Source organism: Cervus canadensis, chromosome 7 (genome assembly GCF_019320065.1).
Source record: "Cervus canadensis isolate Bull #8, Minnesota chromosome 7, ASM1932006v1, whole genome shotgun sequence".
NCBI lineage: Eukaryota > Metazoa > Chordata > Mammalia > Artiodactyla > Cervidae > Cervus > Cervus canadensis.
The window spans coordinates 11903351-11928909 of NC_057392.1; the positions used below are offsets into that span (position 1 = coordinate 11903351).

A 25559-nucleotide genomic window follows, 5' to 3' on the forward strand; every position below is an offset into this window, starting at 1 on the left:
ATCTTCACTGCCACCATTCTAACCAAGTCATCTTCATCCATCACCTGTAACATCCTCCCTCCACCTGCTCCCCTCTGAAATCCATTCTCTAAGGGAAGTTAGAGCCATCCTTGTAAGACATAAATCCATTCATGTCACTGGCTGGCTTAAAGCACTCTACTGGCCTCCTATTGCATTAAGGGAAAGTGCCCATCTCCTCAGTTTGGCCCACAGGGCCCCAGGGGATCACCTTATGCCACTTTCTCTTGTACTCCCACGCTGAAGGCACAGTGCCTGGTGATGTTTCAGTTCGCTCCCTGGCCAAGCCCTTCCTGCCTCAGGGCCCTGATACAGGCTCTTCCCTCTGCTTCTCCCCCACAGTCAACACCTACTTGCCTCAGATTTCCACGTAAATGTCACCTCCTCAGAGAGGACGTCCCTATAATCAGTCCCCCCACATGCATAACTAGCACTTTCATATTACTATCTTTCAGTGCATGCTCTTCCTTCCCTTCTTAGCACATATCAGAAGGTTTATGACATGTGTGTATGTATGTATGTGTGTATGATATGTATGTGTGTATGGCTATGTGTCTGCATGTCTCTGCTGCTCTGAGATAAGAAGTCTGTCTCCTGAAGTCACCATAGCACTCCCAGTGCTGACGACATTTGAGTAGACAGATGTAGCTCAACAAACATTTGCTGGATGAATGACTGGTACGTTACTTCCTGGCCCCAGAATTAAATGTTAAGATGTTTTTCTGGACACTGGGATAACACATGTGCCTCAGAGGGCTGGCTGGTCAGGAGAAGTGCATGAGCCATATCTGGCTTGTGGCCCTTCCCAGCGAATGAGAGCTGTTCCTGCCCCACCTCCTGCCAACCTGAAGCGGTGTCTTCTTTCCAATAAGTTTCTTACCCGGCTGACCTCCCTCCTCCACGGTCACACGACAGCTTGTCAGTGAATGAATGTGTACCTTCCTCCACCTCCCCAAAGTCACTGAGTTCGGACATTGTCCACCCGGGTTACATCAGTGGACCCTGGGCCGTGATGCCAAGAACACATTTTCCCAATCAGTCCAGCCCCAGCTGCTCCCTTAAGTGCTGTGGCTTATGTAAGTAGAGCATGGTCCAGGCATTGAGGTGCTCTGGCTGGGGGAGAGGTGGGAGGAGGCAAGATACCCTGGGTTAGTCTAGTTACTGCTGATCACAAACCTTGGACAAAGCAGCCTCTCCCTCTGCCCCAGGGTCCTCCTGTGAAATACAGGAAGCATAAACAATGTGAGGAGCTCCCATTTATTGCACATCTACAGTCTGTGAGATGGCATACAATGCACTCACATGCATTATCTCACTAATATGTATGGGACACATCATTTAGGCATGCGGTTCTGCAAAAGTAATTTTCTACACAAAAATAAGTAAGGAAAAATAAAACAGCTGTTATTAAAATGTTACACGTTTTTTTTATTCAGGAAAAAAATCCAACAATTGGAAAGTTTAACAATGGTGGCATTAATTGTTGAAGACTCTGCTCCTCATGCAAGACTGCAAGTCCGGGGATGGTTATGCCCCTCGGTCAATTGAAGGAGTGAAGCAAAATGGCACTCCCTCTCCTCCTTCCTGAGCACATCTCCTCCACCAGAAGGAGGACCCCCCAAAACACACTGAGTCTGACACACTCCAAGTTTCAATTTCTCACTCAAACCTTAGCCACCTGCCAATCTGCCCAGAACGCTTTCCCTGCAATATCTGCTTCTAACCAACTCCAAAAGAAAGTGCAGGGCCGCTTTTTGGAAACTGATTGGTTTTTAGCACATGGTGCCCATCTGCCAGAGCTGGATGTGCTGTGAGTGATGCAAATCTTCCTTACTAATGAACTTCACTCCACACCTCCTTAAGAAGCTAGCCCTGCTTTCCCCAGCACCATCATTCTCTAAGTGGGTCTCTGGGGATCTGCCTCCCCAGAAAGTTGTCATGCAACTTTCCTATATTAGAAAATGTATTTCAGCCACAAGCCACAAGGGTCGATTTTTTTCCAATTCAGTTTGTTACTTCTCCTCTGTAAGTGGAGACAACAATGTGGTTAAAAATAAAAGTCTCCCTACAGAAGGCCACTTGCAGACAGATGTTGGGGAGGGCACTGATGGTGGCTGGAAGCAGTTCTGCCAAGAGCAGCGTTGAAAGCATTTGCAGATTTGTGTCTGTGTTTCCACTTTAAGTCATTAAAGACTTCAATGAGCTGCTTCAATTCTGATTTGAATATTCAGATCAGTCATCTTACAGATTCTGGTGTCAACAAAGGACAAGAAATGGTTAACAGTCCAGGCTTTGGAGCCAGACAAATCACGGTAGATCTGGGCTCCATCTCTTACTGGTTGCATGCCCTTGCGTAAGTTATTTAACCACCAGAGCAGTGATTACCATATTTGTAAAATAAGAGTACAGTGAATCTCTATTCCTTAGATTTGAGATTCAAGGTTAAATGAGATAATACACACAGAGGGACTGGCTCAGTGCCTCATGAATACTAAGACAACAGCCACTATTGCTGACATTATCAGTAAGGCCATAATGTCTTAATAACCAGCTCTCCCATGAACCCCAGGTGCCTGGCAAGAGACACAGAAGACACCTCAGGCCAAGACTGTAGGTTTCTCCTGGCCTCTTGGGTGTGTGGGGCAGATATCTTAGAATCACTGTCCTCAGAGAACCTAGTTCACTGAGAATTCAGAGTTCAGCAGGTTGGCACACCCACCTGAGCTGTCAGTTAGTCAGTCAGTTCAGTCGCTCAGTCGTGTCTGACTCTTTGCAGCCCCATGGACTGCAGCACGCTAGGATTCCTTGTCTATCACCAACTCCTGGAGCTTGCTCAAACTCATGTCCATCAAGTTGGTGATGCCATCCAACCACTGCATCCTCTGTCATCCCCTTCTCCTCCTGCCTTCAATCATTCCCAGCATCGGGGTCTTTTTCAATGAGCCAGTTCTTCACATCAGGTGGCCAAAATATTGAAGTTTCAGCTTCAGCATCAGCCCTTCCAACGAATATTCAGGACTGATTTCCTTTAGGATGGACTGGTTGGATCTCCTTGCAGTCCAAGGGACTCTCAAGAGTCTTCTCCAACACCACAGTTCAAAAGCATCAATTCTTCAGTGCTTAGCTTTCTTTATAGTCCACTCACACATCCATACATGACTACTGGAAAAACCATAGCTTTGACCAGACTGACCTTTGTTGGCAAAGCAATGTCTCTGCTTTTTAATATGCTGTCTAGGTTGGTCATAACTTTTCTTCAAAGGAGCAAGCATCTTTTAATTTCATGGTTGCAGACACCATCTACAGGGATTTTGGAATCCAAGAAAATAAAGTCTTTCACTGTTTCCACTGTTTCCCCATGTATTTGCCATGAAGTGATGGGACCAGAAGCCATGATCTTAGTTTTCTGAATGTTGAGTTTTAAGTCAACTTTTTCACCCTCCTCTTTCACTTTCATCAAGAGGGTCTTTAGTTCTTCACTTTCTGCCATAAGGGTGGTGTCATCTGCGTATCTGAGATTATTGATATTTTCCCCAGCAATCTTGATTCCAGCTTGTGCTTCATCAAGCCTTGCATGTCACATGATGTACACTGCATATAAGTTAAATAAGCAGGGTGACAATATACAGCCTTGACCTACTCCTTTCCCGATTTGGAACCAGTCTGTTGTTCCATGTCCAGTTCTAACTGTTGCTTGCTGACCTGTATACAGATTTCTCAGGAGGCAGGTCAGGTGGTCTGATATTCCCATTTCTTTAAGAATTTTCCACAGTTTATTGTGATCCACACAGTCAAAGGCTTTGGCATAGTCAATAAAGCAGATGTTTTTCTGGAACTCTCTTGCTTTTTCGATGATCCAACTGATGTTGGCAATTTGATCATTGGTTCCTCTGCCTTTTCTAAATCCACCATCTTGAACATCTGGAAGTTCATGGTTCATATACTGTTGAAGCCTGGCTTCCCCACCATCTTGAACATCTGGAAGTTCATGGTTCATGTACTGTTGAAGCCTGGCTTGGAGAATTTTGAGCATTACTTTGCTAGTGTGTTAGATGACTGCAATTGTGTGGTAATTTGAACATTCCTTGGCATTGCCTGTCTTTAAGATTGGAATGAAAACTGACCTTTTCCAGTCCTGTGACCACTGCTGAGTTTTCCAAATTTGCTGGCATATTGGGTGCAACACTTTCGTAGCATCATCTTTTAGGATTTGAAACAGCTTAAATTTCTATCACCTCTACTAGCTTTGTTTGTAGTGATGCTTCCTAAGGCCCACTTGACTTCACATTCCAGGATGTCTGGCTCTAAGTGAGTGATCACACCATTGTAGTTATCTGGGCCATGAAGATATTTTTTGTATAGTTCTTCTGTGTATTCTTGCCACCTCTTCTTAATACCTTCTGCTTCTGTTAGGTCCATACCACTTCTGTCCTTTATTGAGTCCATCTTTGTATGAAATGTTCCCTTGGTATCTCTAATTTTCTTGAAGAGATCTCTAGTCTTTTACATTCTATTGTTTTCCTTTATTTCTTTGCATTGATCGCTAAGGGAGGCTTTCTTATCTGTCCTTGCTATTCTTTGGAACTCTGCATTCAAATGGGTATATCTTTCCTTTCCTCCTTTGACTTTAGCTTGTCTTCTTTTCTCAGCTATTTGTAAGGCCTCCTCAGACAACCATTTTGGCTTTCTGCATTTCTTTTTCTTGGGGATGATCTTGATCACTGCTTCTTGTACAATGTCATGAAACTCTCCTCCAGGCACTCTATCAGATCTAATTCCTTGAATCTACTTGTCACTTCCACTGTATAATCATAAGGGATTTGATCTAGGTCATACCTGAATAGTCTAGTGGTTTTCCTTACTTTCTTCAATGTAAGTCTCAATTTAGCAATAAGGAGTTCATGATCTGAGCCACAGTCAGCTCCCAGTCTTGTTTTTGCTGGCTGTACAGAGCATCTCCATCTTTGGCTGCAAAGAATACAACCAATCTGATTTTGGTATTGACCATCTGGTGATGTCCATGTGTAGAGTCTTCTATTGTGTTGCTGGAAGAGGGTGTTTGCTATCACTAGTGCGTTCCCTTGGCAAAACTCTATTAGCCTTTGACCTGCTTCATTTTGTACTCCAAGGGCAAATTTGCCTGTTACTCCAGGTATCTCTTGACGTCCTACTTTTGCATTCCAGTACCCTATAATAAAAAGGACCTTTTATGGGGGTGTTAGTTCTAGAAGGTCTTGTAAGTCTTCATAGAACTGTTCAATTTCAACTTCTTCAGCATTATTGGTCGGGGCATAGACTTGGATTACCGTAATATTGAATGGTTTGCCTTGGAAACAAACAGAGATCATTCTGTCATTTTTGAGATTGCATCCAAGTACTACATTTTGGACTCTTTTGTTGACTATGATGGCTACTCCATTTCTTCTAAGGGATTCTTGCCCACAGTAGTAGATAAAATGGTCATCTGAGTTAAACTCACCCAATCCAGTCCATTTTAGTTCACTGATTCCTAAAATGTCAATGTTCATTCTTGCCATCTCCTGTTTGACCACTCCCAATTTGCCTTGATTCATGGACCTAACATTCTAGGTTCCTATGAAATATTGTTCTTTACAGCATTGGACTTTACTTCCATCACCAGTCACATCCACAATTGGGTGTTGTTTTTGATTTGGCTCCGTCTCTTCCTTCTTTCTGGAGTTATTTCTCCACTGATCTCCCATAGCATATTGGGCACCTACCGACCTGGGAAGTTCATCTTTCAGTGTCCTATCAGCCTTTTCATGCTGTTCATGGTGTTCTCAAGGCAAGAATACTGAAGTGGTTTGCCATTCCCTTCTCCAGTGGACCATGTTTTGTCAGAATTCTCCACCATGACCCGTCCATCTTGGGTGGCCCTACATGGCACGGGTCACAGCTTCATTGAGTTAGACAAGGCTGTTGTCCATGTGATCAGTTTGGTCAGTTTTCTGTGATTCTGGTTTTCATTCTGTGGCCCTCTGATGGATAAGGATAAGAGGCTTGTGGAAGCTTCCTGATGGGAGAGACTTACTGAGGGAGAAACTGGGTCTTGTTCTGATGGGTGGGACCATGTTCAGTAAATCTTTAATCCAATTTTCTGTTTATGGGCAGGGCTGTGTTCCCTCCCTGTTGTTTGACCTGAGGCCAAACTATGGTGGAGGGAATGAAGTTAATGGTGACCTCCTTCTAAAGGTCCCATGCATGCACTTAGGCACTCAGTGCCCCCGACCCTGCAGCAGGCCACTGTCGACCCACACATCCCTGCACTGTAGTAGGACCTAATAACAGAGGCCCGAAGTTAGGATCAATTAATCTATAAACTCTGACTTCTTCCCTTCCTTGGTTTTTGTATGGCAAGTCATACTTCACGGAATATGTTTTCATCCTTAACACTGGTCCTGTGGAGTAGGCAAGGCAGGTGATATTACTTTGTTTTTATACAGAAGATAAAAGAAGTCCAGAAAGTTTAAGTGATCAGCCTTAAGTCATTCTGTGTGATATTCATTTATTAAAAAAATCCTGTGTGATATTCATTTATTAAAAAAATCTAAGTCCAAACAACAAATTGCTTCTCCACTGACATTCCATCTTTGATCTATTGGGAATGACTGCCTGTGTGGAAAAGTCTGTGTATAAGCTTTGTAGGAAGAAGAGCTATGATTGATTAATGATGTCTGTCATGTCTGCCATAGAAATAGAAAGGAAAGATGTGAACCACAAATATGCTATGCCAATCTGAATCTTTTCTAATTCCTGTTCAGTGCCTTTTCCACCTAAAGGGAATCAGTCCTGAATATTCATTGGAAGGGCTGATGCTAAAGCTGAAACTCCAATACTTTGGCCACCTGATGCAAAGAACTGACTCTTTGGAAAAGACCCTGATGCTGGGAAAGATTGAAAGTAGGGGGAGGAGGGGACAACAGAGGATGAGATGGTTGCATGGCATCACCAACTCAATGGACATGAGTTTGAGCAAGCTCTGGGAGTTGGGGACGGACAGGGAAGCCTGGCGTGCTGCAGTCCATGGGGTCACAAAGAATCAGACATGACTGAGCAACTGAACTGAACTGATGCTAACCCTGCAATACTTTTTCTTTAAGATCTGCAGGGAAATCACATATCATGATAAGACAGTCACACTAGCTGAGTTCATAATCATGGTGAAACTTAGAGATATGAACATTAAGTTTTTCTGACATGTCCAGCTGTTTTATATTCAGTTCATTGATATAAAATTCCACAAAAGAACTTCCAGAGATAATGAACATCAACATACAAAGATAAACAAGATAGAAAAAAAAAAAAATAGCCCAGATTTCTTAGAACTCTGGGAAAGGATCTGGTTCCATGCTGAGCACATGGTAAAAACAGTTTATAGAAGAAATACAGACTGGGTGAAGTGATTTAAACTTTCTTCCCTTCACAAAATGCTTTCTGCTGAAATTGCTTTTCTGCAAATTCACTGAAGCCACTTGCTGGCCCTTTTATTAGACAGGAAGGATTTAGGTATTTCAACTTTCATTGACAAACCCACTTCAGGAAATGAAACCCTTATTTGATTTGTTTGAAGAGAATGAATCATAGATTTTTTTTTACCTGAAAGAGCCCTTTCAAGACCATCCAGCTCAATGCCTTTAGTTTATAGATTGGGAAATTGAGTTAACAGACTTGCTCAAGGCCACATGGTGACTCATAGCAGAGCCCAAAGCAGGGCCTTGGTCTCAGAACTTGCAATCTGGGATTCTCTTCCTGACAACTGGCTTGCTGTCGTCTAGCTCCAGCCTATGAATGAGCATCCCATGAATGATAAATGCCCCCAACTGACATTGCTCAGTGACTTTTAAGAGTTTCCCAGTTATGGCCATCTTTGAGTGAACCAGCAATAACCACAAAGCCTTGCTTTAGCCATGAGGGCCTTACAAAGCAGGCCAACCTTCTTGGCTAGGGCATAAGGCATTGAGGAGGGCTTCAGCACTTGTGCCTAAGATGATGGAAGAGCTACCAGATTGAATCCCCTGAATCTGAGTGCCAAAGGAAATATTTAATTATAGATTTGCATGCTACCTAATCCATAGCACATTTTTTAAAAATATGAATAATCATGATCCTACTGAATGTATAGTTAAACAATAACAATGTTTCCAATCCCTCCATAATGCGAAGGATTCTAAGTCCTGCAATGAGAGAGGAGCACTGAGTGGACTGTGAGAAGTGGTGTCTGATGTCTTCACTGGACCCTAGATGCCCAAAGTCTCTGAGACCCTGACTCAGAGCTGGAGGCATGGCTACAATCCAAAGCTACTACATCTGGTGTGAAGGGGCCCCTTTGTGGGGTTGGGGGAGGAGAGAACAGGTGCACAAATTGAAGTCGGACCCTTTTCCTTTCTTCTCTGAATGGTGATCCTAAAATTATACTACCTCCCAGAAGATGGACCCTGCAGAACTGAACTGATGACCCACTTTTCAATTTTATCAAGCAGCAGATACATCAATTAATGCTGCTATGCTCCAGGGTCTGGTAGTAAGGCTGAAATTAGATTTATAGATTACCTGCCTCTACACCACGCAGGGAGTCGGACACGCTTCATTTCCCTCCCCTCCTGGCGCTGCCTGCTCTGGCCGCTCCCTTTCTGCCATCTTTCCCCTCCATTTCCCTGTGCTCCTCTCTCACCTCGAGCTTTTCTCCCACTGCCTAGGCTGCATCATCATGAAAAATAACTGGCATCCAACTTGTCCCCACATCCTGTGCCCCCCAAATGGAAACAGGTGTGTGCAGAGCAGCAGCGCAGAGTTCTGACTTTTTGCAGGCTCCTGAGAATGAATCACTTTGCTCGCCTGCATGTTCCAGGGAGAGAGTCTGATCTCAGTTCCCAGGTTGTGTTGAGAGTCTCTGAGAAGCACAGACAGGTGACTTGCAGGAAATAAATGACTCCTGAATGGGTCTGGAGGCTGGTTCCAGAAGATACTTCTTCTTCTAACATCACCACCTATTCATGTTTATTGGACTGTCTTCATAAGCAATCTGATCATGAAGGAATGCCCCCAGGGGAGCATGGTCCACGCCCCACTGTGACACAAGAGGTCTGGTGACAAGGACAAGAGATCCTTGCACACTCAGGATGCTCCTTCAGTCCTGCCACACCCAAATGCTTTTGCTCCCGAAATGGTTTTTCATTCCACTACCCTCTACTCGGTGCTCACACTGCTAGGTGCTGGGGTCACACAAAGTATATCCCACACCCTCAAGGAGGCTGTACCACGCAAAGTTTACATGGGCCCCGTCACTTATACCATCTGCCCCTCCACCCTGCCAAACAAAAGCCACTACTGCCTATCGACCCAGACGAGCATAAAGCGTGTGCTCCCCCTGCGCAGGCAGCTTCAGTATGTACAGTGCAGCTTCTAGACAAGTCCTCAGCTTCCCATACACAGGGAAGCCCCTAAACTCTACTTCTGGGCTTCAGAGCCACCATGCAACTGCTGACAGATTACCAAACAGGCCACCCTGACTTCAGCCTCTGAATACGCAGCTCTACTGTTCTGTCAGCCTATCTGCTGTCTGGCAAATTCCTCCTTCTTTAATATTAGAAAAGTTCTCTCTCCTCTTTGAAGCCATCCCTGGCTTTCTCAAGAAGGTTTCAGTTCTACTATATGTGATACCTCTGTCCTTCATGCGTGGAAACAAAAAGTCACCCCAGGGATTGGAGCCTGCCAGGCTCCTCCGTCCATGGGATTCTCCAGGCAAGAATACTGGAGTGGGTTGCCATTTCCTTCTCCAGAGGATCTTCCCAGCCCAGGGATGGAACCCAGGTCTCCTGTGTTGCAGGCAGATTCTTTACCATCTGAGCCACCAGGAAAGCCCATCATCACATACGTGAAACCTCTGTGTTTCATACATAGAAACAAAAAGTACAATCCAGGCAGATGATTACTGGAAACTTAGGGCACGAAGGTCCTGGGGGGCAGGGGCATCTCTGCAGGTTGCATTCTCTATGATGGACATAGCAGGACTTCCCATCCATTATGTGTAAGAAGACATCAGGTTGCAGTACCCATCAAAATGTGGGGAGGGCTTCCTCTCCGTGAATCTGGGTGGGCTCACCACCTTGGTTGAAGGATGCTCTGTGACTGCTCAGACTAGGTTACAGACTGATACAGCTTCTGCCTTCTGTGCTCAGGATGCTTGTTCTGAGCACCCAGCTTGCTGTGAGGGAGCCAGAGATGGCCAGGTGGAGAGATGCCAGCTGACACCCAGCATCAACTATGAGACAGATGAGTAAATGAGTCTTTGGGCGATTCCAGATCTTAGCCCTTGGGCTGCCCCTGCTGACAATACATGGAACAGAGAGGTGCCTACCCAAATTACAGACTTAAGAGCAAACTAAATCGTATTGTGCTAAGTCACTGAAGTTTGGGGTGATTTGTTCCACGGCATTAAAGCAATCTCTCTCTCATCAGTATAGGCCCAGTTCCCAGCACAGGGCATGGTTAGAGCAGTCACCTGGTGAATGCTTCAATGACTGACTCCTGGTGAATGTTTCAATGAATAGTCCTTTGATCTGCAGCCATAGCTACTGTTTGGTAGCTTTGGTAACATGCATAGCCAGCTACTTGGTACTACCCTGAAGCTCTTGCTCAGAAGGCCTTGCCCCTGTACCCTCTTGCTCCTAGGCTCCCCCGCTAAGCCTTTGGTCTGAGGCAGGCCTTGCTCCATGGCCTGTGGTTAGACAGCTTCTATCCCCCAGACATGAGCGCTATGGCCACACTCATGCAAGTCCTCTCTGAGTAGCTCTGAGATGCCCCATAGAAATGAAAGTGCTTCTACTGTGGCTGCATTTGGGTATTCTGACAATGGTCCTTTATAGATCTCTCAGCCATAGGCCTTTGGGGCCCCCATCCCTGCTCCAGGCTGGGTGGGAGCCACAGTTCTCCATCAACCCCAGAAAAGACTTGTGGACACTTGTGACACATTGTCCCTGTGTGCTGCCCAGAAGGACCTCCTCAGAGGCCAGGTGGCCCAGGTATCAGATAAGGGCAAGGTGTTTTATCTCTGAACTGCAAATGAAGAGAGCTGAATGGGAGGGCGGCTGTGCTGTGGAAAAGGCAGAGATGGTCACTGATGTCTGCATGAATCACGCAGGACAGCATAGCAGCTGGAAGTCTCTTCAATCTCCATGATTCATACGGATGCCGATGGCCATTCTCTGTCCTCTATTCATTCTTACTCATCGAGGCCTGGCTCTGTGCCATCCTTCTACAGAGGGGTCCACATGCTCTGCTTTGTTCTTTCTTTTTAGCAAAAAATCTGTTAACCTTGCTAACATCTCCAATGCCTATCTGTATTTCATCAGGGATTCCTAAGTGGCAGATGGTCCTCATGTGGACACTTCTTCCCAGCCCACCACGGTCCCCCAGCTCCCACAAGCACCAGCATCATCTGTGCTGTTACTCTGAAGGGTAAAGGTAAGCTGAGCAGTTCTTACCCTGAGAAAAGAATCCAAAGCACCATTCTCCATGAACTCCGTGATGATCATGACTGGCCGGCTCTTGGTGACCACACCCTCCAGGCGAATGATGTTGGGATGGTCAAACTGCCCCATGATGCTCGCCTCACTCAGAAAGTCCCGTCGCTGCTTCTCTGAGTACCCAGCCTTCAGCGTCTTGATGGCCACATAGATTTCCCTCTTGCCCGGAAGTTTCAAACGCCCCTTGTACACCTCTCCAAACTCTCCTGCAAAAAGAATGCAATTATAACCCGCTTTCTCCCCATCCTGTGCTGCCATGAGGGGAGGCAGCTTACCAGGAACAATAGTGCTCCAAGTGGAACAGTGATTAGAGTGGCAAAAAGGAACGAGTGACCTCTCATTATAACTGTGATGGCCTGGCTCTTGGCAGTTCATGGCAAACACAGAAGAAATACCCAAATACGTTCTTTACCTCGGATTTTAGACAGCTTGGATAACTGAAATGAAATTTCAGACTCTACACGGGTTTATTTTTCCTCACGTTTAGTTTTTCATTTGTATCCCAGCTGAACAATTGAGATGAAATGGTCAGTTTCACTGTGGCAGAAACATAATTCATTTTTAGCAGAGCCTAGTATAAGAATGTCCAGGGGCTAGGGACATGTTCAGGTCCTCCAGTCCTCTGAATGAGATGTATAGTGTTTATGTTCCTACATTGCCCTGAAAGTGTTTGTGTCTATTGGGTCCCTGAGAAGCAGACACTGAGGAGTTAGGAAGGGAAGTTAGCAGACTCTGTACAGGATAAAGGGGAGAGGAAGCAGGACTGCCCAAGCCCCAGTGCAGACCTGACAGTCTCATCCAACCCAATGAAGAGCTCCAGAATAAACAGTGTCCGTCCCAAAAGACCCTACCCTAGCATCCCACTGTGCTCTGTCACTGGCTGGGGTTTTGCCAGAAAGAGTTGGGCTCTGCGGGAAAGCGAAGGTAGACCCTGAAGGCACTGAGGTGGGAAGCTGGCGGCTACCTGCACTCCCGGCAGCTGAACAGAAAGCGGCTTTTTCAAGTAGACACGAGCAGCACACCTCCATGGGTTCTGCAGCATCTAAACATTTCTGTAGTAAAATCACCAGGAGTAAAAACAATTCTGGTGACACTATTTCACAGCTGCTTAAAAAATCTGTTGAATCCCGTTCACGTGCTTTCAAAAGTCATGATTTAACTTGGTTTTGTAACTTCAGTGCTTTCATGTGAAGCAGTTTAGAATCTACTTGTAAGTGCATCACAAAGATGGGTGTCAAAGGCCTGATAGGAGAAACATGTCTTTCTGCCAGGAGAAATTTCTTTGTCACTTTCAGCTTCTGGAAGACGATGATGGAGCAAACTGTGAGCAATCAGATAAATTACTGGCCGAATTATGAAAGCAAGTTAACATCTGTGATTTAGATGGGACTTTTTTTTTTTTTTTTGCTGCTGCATGGATTGGAAGGAAGCTGCATGAAAGGGCTTTGGATGTAAAGCTGCTCCAGAGTCAATGGGACTTCTTAGACTCTAAGGCTAGAGTAGAGGTTGTCTTAAGCACCATTAGGAAGATTTCAGCATGAACTTAAGATAGACAGCAGGTGTAATACTGGTTTTGATACATGATCATACTGTTTGAGGTCAGACCAAGTCCCATTCACATCTGCACCTTGCACCCACTGCATTGCCTGGTATGTGGCAGGCATGCACTAGAAGTCGGGGTATCACATTTATTATTATTTGTTTGGCTTTGCCCACCCTTGGGTTACAAACTGCTGGAGGCTCTATCTCTGTCTTATCCAAAATAAGTAGAAGTACCAGTATTAACATTTTTAAAGAGGACTGTTTACTGCAGCATCTCCTTTAACATCAAATACCATATGACCATAACCAGGGGAATGGTTAAAAAGAGAACCGTTAAAAATGGTTAAAAAGAGCATACTGCAGAATGCTGTGAGCTACTGAAGACTAATAGATGAGTGAGATATACTGACTTCAGAAGATGTCCGCATTATATTGCTAAGTGAATCAGAAAAGAAGAGAAAGTTAAGAATGTGGCCTGTAGAATATGCCCGGGTTGAGGTCTGTGTGTGTATGTCAAAAAACATTATGGAAAAAACTCATAGCAAATTTATTTTAAATTTCAAATTGTTTAAAAAATTGGTTGCACTGGAATGGTGGGAATAGGAATGGGGGAGTATAGATTAGTAAACTTAATTTAGTTGCTTTTCTGTTGTTTAAATTGTTACAATAAGCATTGATTTTTCAGTTTGAGTAAAATTTAAAGAAAAGTATTGAATAATTAACTACCTGTCATATATGTGTGTGCTTGCATATGTACATATTTGTGTGTATGTATATGCATTTATGCATATGTGTGTATACACATGTGTCTATGCATGGATATACATGTGTCTATATGCATGTTTGCATATATTGTATATATGGCTGTGTCTCTACATATGTGAATGTGAAAGTCACTCAGTTGTGTCCGACTCTGTGCAACCCCATGGACTATACAGTCCATGGAATTCTCCAGGCCAGAATACTGGAGTGGGTAGCCTTTCCCTTCTCCAGGGAATCTTCCCGACCCAGGGATTGAACCCAGGTCTCCTGCATTGCACATGCAGATTCTTTACCAGCTGAGCCATAAGTGAAGTCATGTGCAATTCCCCAGTAGAAGTGGAGAGACTGTCTTTTGTATCAAGGTCAACAGTGAGGTGTGAGGGCTCTTGGAACTAAAACTCTGTAGTTTTTCTTTAGCTGAGTTTTTACCAGAAAAGAAGAGGTAACTTTTTTCTTGTTGGATTCAGAGATTGACCAAGGGCATGAGAACTCCCCTCCTGTTCACCGGGTTTTATTTAGTTGTACTTTCTCTTTCTTCTCCTCCTTTTCATGCTTATTCTAATTCTCTTACACTTTCCACTTTGATCAAGGGCTTCCGAGGTGGCACTCCTGCCAATGCAGGAGACTTAGAAGGCAAAGTTTGTATGTATATAATGGGTGCCTGTGCATAGATATACATGCAATCAATTCTCTGACACCTTGACCTAGTAGGTATTCAATAACTAAGAACCGAATGAATATATACGCATATTTAATAAGTATCCTAACGGAAGAATATCAGTATTTCTTTCTTATTATTGTACTAATGAGTTCTACTTTCTTTCAGTAAAATGACACAGTTCAGAGAAAGGGGAAAGCATGCTAATATTTCTTCTTGGGGTAGATAGTACACCGATATGTCTTGACCACCTATATGCCAGGCACTGTGCTGGGCTCTTTGCATGCCTTATCTCATTAATTCTCACAACAGCTTTATGAGTTGGGTATTATTATACTCATTTTACTAATAAAGAAACTGAGGCACAAAGGAAACATGCCTCAGACCCCACAGCTGTGAGGCAGAGTTAGGGATGCTGCCCATAGTTCATACCTTTTCCTGTCACATCACCTCTCAGAAGGCGTGTTCGGTGAGCAGTGCCACAGGAAGGAGAGCTGGGGGAAGTTACCATGCAGGGACCACTGAGCTCCAACCGTGCAGGTCCTAACCATCCACATGCAGTTACTGTCACAGTGACTCAGTAACAAGGGGACAGCAAGCACAGTGGGGCTATCTTCTAGACAAATGGCATACTCATGGAAAGCTCTTGCCTGGCTTGCTAGGTAAGATTAGAATATTTAGGAATCAGAATATTTATCAATTTCTACACATTAGTCTGGGAGTTTGTAAAAGCACCCGGGGTGAATTTACTATTCCCCACAACATACACATAAACCCCATAGTTGAGGACTTCTGTTTTATACAAGCCATTCTCAAGGATGGCTTCTCACAGCAACCCCCCAGAGAGCTTACAAAGCACAGGGGCCTGGATCCCACCTGCAGGAATTCTGATTAGTTGGTCTGGGTGCAGCCTGGGCATGGACATATTTAAAAGCAGCCCACAGGATCAGCTACATAATTTGCAGGGCCTGGTGCAAAATGAAAATGCGGGACTCACTGTTCAGAATTCATTAAGAATTTTAAGACTGTGGTGGCAGAGCATTAAACTGAGCGCGGGCCGTGTTGAGTATGGGGGCCTGTGCACAGGTCACAGGTCCACGAAGTCAGGCCTGGCTGCCCAGGGGGGTCTGAGGAGCAGCCAAAGTTAGAGCCATGGCTCAAAACCACCCAAGCATGTTCAAACAGATCAGGGAACTGCCAAAGGCCCTGGAGGACCTGGAATTCATCCCTACACCTTTGAATTCTTTTGAAAGCAGTGCTTGCATATAAGCTGCCTCTCACTGCACAGGGTCTAACACACAGGGTGGGCTTTGTAGCTGTGACCGGGGAGAAAGAAGAAGAGAAGGAAGGAAGATGTGGGTGAAGGTGTGGCATCGCAAAGTCCTATCTACACAGAACAGTGTGGGCCACGTACATTCCTTTCCTAATCGACAAATGTCATGTCGTTCTTTAACCTTTGTGGCTGACTGGTCTTCAGGTGTAGCGCTCCTAACGCTTTAGCTCTAAATTATATCCTCTATAGGGGGTCTCATCATATAGTTTTTTGAAATTATAAAGTAAAAACGTGAGAGGATTTTTTGGGCAGTGAAATTTCTCTGTAAGAAATTAAATGGGGGGGGGGTGCCTACCATTATAAATCTGTCTAAACCCACAGCATCAAGAGTGATCCTGCACTAAGGACCTTGGGTGATAATGATGTATCAGTGTAGGTTTGCCACTTGTAATAAATGGAGCACTCTGCCTGGGGATGTTGACAAAGGGAGAGACTGTGTATGTGTGGGGGAAGGGGTTATATGAGACATCTCTGTACCTTCCACTCTATTTTCCTGTGAACCTAAACTGCTCTAAAAAAAAAAAAATAGTGATTTTAAAAAAGTGCTCTCCTTGGATAGGGAGAGATGGGTTCTGTATGGTTACCATATAGCAGTGTTACTGCTCTTGGAAAATCTGCTCCATAATCACTGTAAAGCAGTGACTTAAAGGATTGTGATTCTGTAAAAATAACTCCTTTCTGGTGTCTGACAAAGAAATGACTTCATATTCTCCAAGCCCAGAGGTTTTCAAACCAGCAACTGCAAAGGAAGTCATTTCATCCACCGTTCTCACTCAGAGGCTGTCCTCCACCACGTAATGAAGGGGCCCCCAGAGCACCTGGGGCAAACTCTGGCCAAAAGGAGAAACTCTGGAGAAGGAAACTTGAGTCTACACCACTCCCCACCCCCTCATCCTGGCACCACCCCTGGACTTCAGGCAGGGTGCTTCCCTTGTTCAGCCTCAGGTTTCTCAGCTCTGTTGGACAAAAAGAACTGATTAACTGTGGGCCCTCCCAGGTGTGGGGTCTATGAGAAAGTGCATTGCAAACTCCAGACTATTGAAGATACAGCTGGGTGGTGATTTTAAAAAGACAAACGAGGGGTGGGGAATGAAGAATGGAAGAGAAAAGGGTTTCTGCAGCCAAGAAAGTAGGGCATCTTGCCAAGGGTGGTGAGAAGTCCCCCTGCCAGGTATCTGGGCATGGACAGTGTCTCCAGGAAAGGCCTGTGCACTAAAGTCTGCGGGTTCTGGCCCCTCTAGCACCCCCACAGGCTCGTAGGGAACTGGAGTTGATCACCATTTTTAGTAATAAACAGAAAATTAAGGCCATCCGTCACTTACAATCTGACTGCTGTCACCTGTGGTCTTTGACTTCAGGTTCATGTACTATGTTCAGGGAACTATTTTTGGACAACTTTCCTGCCATTAGGGCCAGAACTTGAGGTTTGTGGTGCTTTGATTTGCCATGATCTGAATTTCTAAACACAACTGAGCACACAGACACATCACATGAACTCTAAAAAGCTTCCTTTCACACGAGCTCCAAATCATAGCCATCAATTTTCCATATTTTTAAGAAAAATTCTTAACCCCTAAAACTTATTTTCAACAAATTCAGTATTAGCATATATATATGTGTGTGTTAGCATATATATATATATATACACACACACACACACACATACTATACATAAACACACACACACACATTGTTGTTGTTTAGTCACTAAGTCATGTCTGACTCTTTGTGACCCCATGGACTGTAGACCATCAGGCTCCTCTGTTCATGGGATTTCCCAGGTAAGAATACTGGAGTGGGTTGCATTTCCTTCTCCAGGGGATCTTCTGGACCCAGAGATAGAAACCACGTCTCCTGCACTGGCAAGTGGATTCTTCACCACTTAGCCACCAGGGAAGCCTATATATATACACACACATAGATATACACATAATTTTAATTTTGGCCATTCTGTGTGGCTTGAGGGATCTTAGTTCCCCAACCAGGGATTGAACCTGGGTCATGGCAATAAAATTGCTGAGTCCTAGTCACTGGGCTGCCAGGGAAATTCACAGAATTTTATTTAAAATAGATATTTATAGGAAATGACTGAGTAGTGGTTATGGTTAGTTCTTTCTATGCAGCTCCTTGACTGACAGTAACGGCAGCCAACCTAATTTTGGTCTGGCTGAACTGTGATGGGCACAGTTCTTTGCAGCTGACCTTGGATCCTCTCCTGGAACCAAATCTCCTCTTGGCTAGGACCCAACTTCAGCTTCAGGCCAGTTTAGTGCCAGTGGCTCTTAGCAGTGGTTCTCAAAATGTGATTCCTGCCCAACAGCACCAGCGTCACCTGGAAACCTATTAGAAAAAGCAGCTTTGGAGCCCAACCTCTACCCACCTAAATCAGAAGTTCAGCACGCAGGGCCAGTGACTTGGGTGTTAACTTGCCTCCAGCTGATTCTGATGCCTGGCTCTAGTTTGAGAACTGCAGGCCTCAAAGCTGTCTGCTGAGGGTCATTTTGCCAGTTCCTGTCACTGCCCTCCCAGACAGCTGCTAAAATGATTCCCTACAAATTTCAGCTCCTTGCCAGGTCCTCTTCCCTATCTTCCTTGACAAAATGAGGCAGAGAGAAAAAAAAAATGGTTTAGCAGCATTAAATGCCTCAACTATTATATATAAAATCAGAAGGAAAGAATTTTCAATTTTTGGAAATGAAACATCCAACCTGCCAGCAGGTATTTCAAGCACTAGCTGTTGGCTATGTGCTGCTCGGATCCACACACAATTGTACTCTTTTCTTTAGCACTTTGAAGTCACAAACTGCCTCAGGGAGGGAGAAAGGGAAGTAGAGCTTCGTGTAACTAATTCAAGCTTCCACCAGAAAAGAAAGTTTTAAAGAATTCATTTAAACTACGTTTAAAAATATGATTTATAGCAAGTTTTATGACACTAGCCTGCGTAAGATAGGTTATGGCTAAACTAGGGATAGTAAAACCATGGCAGGCATTCCACCACCTCCTGATCCTATACTCAGAACAGACATTACTAATTGATCACAATCCCACCTCTCCTTCTCAGCGGAGTTCCCCAGGTACCCATTACTAGGCTACTGGGGTTGGCAAATTAAATGACTCTAATTAGTAGCCATGATGCTCACAATACCTAATACCTAAATGGTGAGGGTAAATCTAGTTTTCTCTTTTCTCATAGCTTCTTGTAGTCATTAGACAACCATATACCCAGATATTATTATTTTTAGATTGAACCCAGGTCTCCTGCATTGCAGGCAGACTCTTCATCATCTGAGCCACCAGGGAAGTACTTAACATAAGCAAGCACATACAATTAAAAATGCTAAATATTGTGGCACTCATTTTTAGCCTTCTTAAGTGAATAACTGATTATATTAAAATAGGAGGACCAGAGGATGGGACAAAGGTATTCTAGAAAGAACATGCTCTTCACATCACCATATGGGCACAATGAATTCTAGGACAGTACTGCCATTCCAAGCCAGTGGCTTGGGCATTCCAAACCGCTAGGTAGAGTTTGACATGAAGCAATGTCTCTGTATACTTAGCTGCTCTTTTCCAGGACAGTGACAAAAGTGGAAGGTAGTGTGGGAGTTACATTCACTGGATTAAGATCAATCATATCTGGCTTTCAATTTTTGCCCTGCTATTAACTCAACCAGTAACATAGCCTTTGGCCAGTTGTTCACTGAATATTGATATCCTTGAAAAGAGAAGTGAAAGTGTTAGTCGCTCAAGTCGTGTCTGATTCTTTGCAATCCCATGGACTGTAGCCCGCCAGGATCCTCTGTCCATGGAATTCTGCAGGCAAGAATATTGGCGTGGGTAGCCATTCCCTTCTCCAGGGGATCTTCCCAACCCAAGGATCAAACCTGGGTCTCCTGCATTGTAGGCAGATTCTTTAACGTATGAGCCACCATCCTTACCAGTTTACAAATGCATATGTAAATGCATGAGTGCTTGTGCGCATGTGCACACACACACACACACACACACACACACACACGCACACTAACTCACAGGGCTAACAGGGTTATTATGAGGGCTGAATGAAGCATGCACATGGTGAGTGTTCAGTGCTTGCCAGCTATATTAATTATAATTACTGACAACATCTATTTACTTTGCTCCTCTAGAGACCCTATAGTCAAAGCTATGGTTTTTCCAGTAGTCATGTAGGGATGTGACAGTTGGACTATAAAGAAAGCTGAGCACTGAAAAATTGAACTGTAGTATTGAAGAAGACTCTTAAGAGTCCCTTGGACTGCAAGGAAATCCAAGCAGTCAATCTGATAGGAAATCAGCCCTGAATATTCATTGGAAGGATTGATGCTGAAGCTGAAGCTCCAACACTTTGGCCACCTGATGAGAAGAGCTGACTCACTGGAAAAGACCCTGATGCTGGGAAAGACTGAAGGTGGGAGGAGAAGGGGATGACAGAGGATGAGATGGTTGGATGGCATCACAGACTCAATGGACATGAGTTTGAGTAAGCTCCGGGAGTTGTTGATGGACAGGGAAGCCTGGCGTGCTGCAGTCCATGGGGTCACAAAGAGTCAGACACGACTGAGCGACTGAACTGTAATCTAGAAACCCTCCCTGCTGTGACTCCTATCCAGTATTGGCATTTTCTACCAAATCATCACCAAGAAACCCATTCTCTTCCTCACAAAGAAGAGATGGGTCTTTGCTGGCCCCATCCTATCCGTATGCACCACAGACTCCCTCTCCCCAACTCTCCTTATCCAGCCCTCTCACCTAACCATCTGTGGAAATGCCGGGTAAGCATCTGCTGGAATAAGTGGGCGGGCGGAGTTATTAATTAAAATACAATGGGCATGTCTCCCCTTTGATGATCCCTTCTGGTGACACCTTTACCTATATTTTCATTGTTGTGCTCAGGGCTGCTACAAACAGTTATGCAGGTTGCCCACTGTAGGACCCAGGAACACCATTCATGCTTTAGGGCCCAAGTATACGTGGAAGCCTTAGTTTACGTTCTGGGCATGTCTACAGCTCAAACTGATCAGAATCAAGCAGTGGATCAGAACTCCACAGGTCAATGGAAGCTGACCTGTGAGTGACTCCTATGAGTCAGATTCATGGTTTCAAAGAATTGACATTCTCCAAAGATAGCAGATGCCCTCTCTGAAAGGACTTCAATAATTCCCATCACTGCAAGGAAAAGAGGAAAGGTCAGTCTTCCTCATTCCACTAGGCTCATTTCAGAGCACTGAATGACTCACAATCTCATGTGACCTCTCTCTGGTTTCTCTGCATACTCACAAACTATACCCAGTTCTTCAAAGTCTTATCCCTATTATGATTTTCCTCCAAGGACATTTTAAACTGAGCACCTTAGTGCCACTGCAGGCCAGGCTTGGGACTAACAGAGACACTCAAATTTCATCACTCCCATGGAACTTTGAGCATGGTGATAAAAGAGGGGCACTAAACAAATATTGGGACTTCCCTGGTGGTTCAATGTTAAAGAATCCCCCCGCCAATGCAGGAGACACAGGTTCGACCCCTGAGTTGGGAAGATCTCCTGGAGAAGGAAATGGCAATCCACTCTATTATTCTTGCCTGGGAAATCCCATGGACAGAGGAACCTGGCAGACTATAATCCACAGGGTCACAAAAGAGTTGGAGATGACTGAATGGCTAAACAACAACAAAACAAACATTACATAATGATAAATGAACTAATTATATAGTTGACTCTTGATCAACATCGAGAGTTTGAATTGCACAGGTTCACTAGCATAGAGACCTCTTTCAATAAATAGGTACTATAGTACTACTTAATCCATGGTTGGTTGAGTCCAGGGATGTGGACTCGTGGATATAGAGGGCTGGCTGTCACGTTATACACATCGATTTTCAACCATACAGAGAGGTATGTGCCCCTAACCCCTGTGTTGTTCAAGGGTCAAGTGTAATTCAGTCCTCTTGGTTGGTGTCATATCTGGCTCACAGTTATTTTGATTTCTTTGTTTATTATCCTCAACAATGGTAGAAGAAACTTTGGAGGTTGGTGCAGTTCTTCAACCCCAAAGTTTTTAGATTTTATTCCATTGGCCTTTACTGGCAAGCATAACCACCAGTCCCCACACCCTGGTGGCCAGGCAGCCCCCTTTTCCCTTTAAGGTGTTTAACCTGATGGCCATCACATGGAGGCCACAACCTCCATGCCATGTCTCCCCGTCAGCTCCAGCCATCAAGCCCACTGGCCCCTTCATTCACTATGTTTGGGTACTTCCTGGTTTAGGTTGGTTTATTTGCTGCAGAGCAGCCTTCCTTACCAAACTTGATTCCAGCATTGACCACCTCAAACCTCTTCCATGTTTCCCAGCCCCATAACTGGTCTACATGCCTCTGAATTCTTACAAACGTTTCCCATCACCCTTTCAAGTTCAATCAATACAGGTTCATCAGGTTCTTCTCCCACCTCATTTCTACCGCCTACCCTGCTCCGAGACTACCTCACTCACCGTTTTATATAGGATAAAATCCATACCCAACCTCCTGATGGCTAGATTCCAGACTTAATGCTTGATTAAGTCACCTACCCTCAGGGATCCCCTCTGTAGGAGCCTCCTCTCAGCCTTGTTCTCAGAGTGTGCCACACAGAGCATCAGCCCATCCAGCAGCCCCAGGTTCTTAGGGGCCCCCCAGGTGCCTCTTCCCTGCCTTCTTCCTTTGGCCATCAAGCCTCTCCTACTCCTGCCTCCAGGGCTGCGTGTTCTCTGACCTCTTGTCTTACCTCTCAGTCCCATCCCCTCCTCCTGCAGAGTAGGACTTTGTGTCAACACATCAGCAGGGATTATTAGGCGCTGAGTGTGCTTTTCAGCATCCACCACAGTTTCAGGCATGGAATCAATGTTTAATGAATGAGGATCTCTTTAAATTCTCAATCTAATCCTTCCTGCAACAAACACAGCCCTCTCCTCTGGATCTATATGCAGCAGGAATGGGCCAGTTCCTCTGCAACCTCTTCGAAATTATCTTGCACATTCTGGAAGGCCTGGGGTGTGCTAAACTATCAGCTTTCCAGGAAGTGAAGAAACAAAACCTTTGATTTGTAGCATTTGCCAATTATCATGGTGTAAATACTCCTCTCATGGCTGATATCAGACTACCAAGATGTCACCAAACACAGGGCTGCAAAATGATGCATACAATTGGCTTCTGTGAAGTAGCATAAACTGGTTCAGCACACCACTGCTGCAAGGCCATGGTCATTTCCCTCGTTAAGTTATTTAATTTTCCTCTTCTGTCTCGTTCTCCCATGAGTTTCCTCCAAACTTACTTTTCCTACTAGTTTTCAACCTTAAAAGCTCAGGCCAAAGATGACGTTCTTTGCAAAGTCCTCCTGATCTCCCCACTCACTCCCAGAACAAGGAGTTGGACGCTGCTCTCTGTTGGCCCCAAACTTCACATTTGCCTGTGTTGTGGGATGTGTGAAACAGTGAACATGTTACTGGCCTGTTTCTCAACAAGACTATCAGCCTTCTGGGCAGGAGAGTGTCTGTTCATCTCTGGGACTCAACATCTACAAGCAAAAAGTACTTAATAAGAGCATGTTGAGGGAAGGAGAAAGGAACAAAATGAAGGACAGGGAAGGACTTCTGATTCTTCTTCTCATGTTGTATTACCATTTTGGAACCCAGATTTGGTCCTCTGAGCTGAATCTGCCAGGTGGCTAAGGGAAATATTGCCAACTACACTACAAATGTTACCTTACAAAATTCTTTTTTAAAAAACTCAACTCACACCAGTTCTTTTAGCACAAAGTGAAGTCAAGCTCAGTGAGGCAAGGAGTGGAAAAAGCAGGAGTGGTGACAGAGAGGAAGAATCGGAGGATAGAGAGAGACTCACTCCAGTCAGGAGTGTCTCCTGATGAAACTGCATCAAGTTCCACATAGTGAATTCATACCCACAGGGATGAGCTGTGAGATTTCTGAATTGCAAGCAGATGGGTATCAGGTAGAAGGCAGTCAGCAGCAACTGGACAGAAGACTTTATCCCAAGCTGCTGGGCATCTTCTAAACTGCTCCATGTATCCATCCCTCCCCAGAACCAGATAAACCATGGCAGGGACAAAGTCTTCTCTGAGCAGAATGCACAAACATGGCAGCATTAGCAAAGGCTACCCAGAGATAGAAGGTGAGCGATGGAATATGGCCATGGATTGTCCTTTTATAGGCATCCAGCAGTCGGTGAGCTCACTCCAAGCTGCACCTCCCCGCAGGGTCATAAAGTGAGAAGGCTCTTAACTCCTCCCCTGACAAAGATGGGAGGGGGGCTGACATGGGCTCTCTGGGATGAAATGCAGTCCAGAATGCATTGCTCTAAGCACTCGACATAAATAACAACATTAAAATCACTAGCACCATTGCCATATGACATAACAATAATGAACAACACAGAGGAGCAGGGTACGAGATCAAAAGCTTTCACTTTCAAGTTTATTGGAGAAATCTGAGTCCCTTCAAGTTATCCAGTTTATCTGGGATCCAGCCTTCTAAGGCATGATCCTTAGGTCTGTTGGTGTCTAACGGGGAAGAGAAAATTATCTGCACAGAAGTGAAAGTCGTGGTTCAGTAACATATTTAATGAAAGTCAATGGGAAATATGTATAGACTCATGTGGATCAGATTATGGTCAGCTTGCTGGAACACGTGAGAGGTTGGTAGAAAGAGGGTCATGTGTCCTACAGGGAGGGTCCAGCACCCACCACAGGGATGCCATGAGGTTGGAGCTCTTTAAGAGGGAAATCAGAGCAGGAGAATGTGACTTAATGGGGCAAGCTTTCAAATACGACTTCCAATTTCACAGATGGCTTTTTGACCCCTCAGCGCATTAAGAGAGGCAGTGAATGGGAGGAGGGTGACTTTCCCCCTAAAGATAATATATGGAGTGGCTGTCTGGAAGACTTTGACTAAACATATTTTATGGAGCTTAAAATATTGGAAGAGGCAACCCCATAGCTCTCCAAATATTGACATGAAAAAAAAGCACTTTCAGACATAGGAGCTATGGGAGTACACAGCATATGAGTGAAAAGAGCCCAAACAATGTCTAATCTGATTTAAAGAAGAAGAGAAGACAAAGAATGTTGTATAAGGAACCATAAGTAGGAAAGAGGATGCAAAGCAAACACATCTTTTAAGAAGATTCAGAAAAGACCACAGAGGGGGCACTAAAGAGATTATTTCCAAAGGAATGATATTTTGGGATATTTTTCTCATTTATATCAATAAGGCTGGATCCATTATCCAACTGACTCAACTACTGATCTATTAAAGGAAGATGAATATGCTAGACCAGCCTTTAGGTAGAATTTCCTGAGAGCATCTCACACAGTTATTCTCTGCTGGGCTGGGTTTGTATTCCAATGTAGGAAGATGGATGAGAACGTGCATTTCTTGGGAGGGAAGTCTGTCTTATATTACTATCCATATCGTGGATCTTTTGTAGAAAATATGGATACGGGTGAGTTTTCTTCTGGAAATAGTGGTCCTTCTTTAGCTCATCATAGTCTGTCTCCAAATCTATGTATATCAGAAAAGGAAAACTGAAAGTGTGGGAATAAACGTTGGCCCAAAGCCATGGAGATCAATTGGAGTCAGTGCTTGGGATACTAAGTTCAGCTTCTGAAAAGAGAAGTGCATTTCTCAAC

At 44.5% G+C, this 25559-nt stretch overlaps 1 protein-coding gene across 2 annotated transcripts in view; it reads right to left on the reverse strand.

Annotated features, from left to right (window-relative positions):
* Positions 1 to 25559, reverse strand: part of EPHB1 (EPH receptor B1) — a 452225-nt gene that overhangs the window by 51676 nt on the left and 374990 nt on the right. For both annotated transcript variants that reach the window (XM_043474344.1, XM_043474345.1), the window contains one exon: positions 11523 to 11770. In XM_043474344.1, the coding sequence (XP_043330279.1) occupies positions 11523 to 11770 (248 nt within the window). The remainder of the gene's footprint in view (positions 1 to 11522; positions 11771 to 25559) is intronic.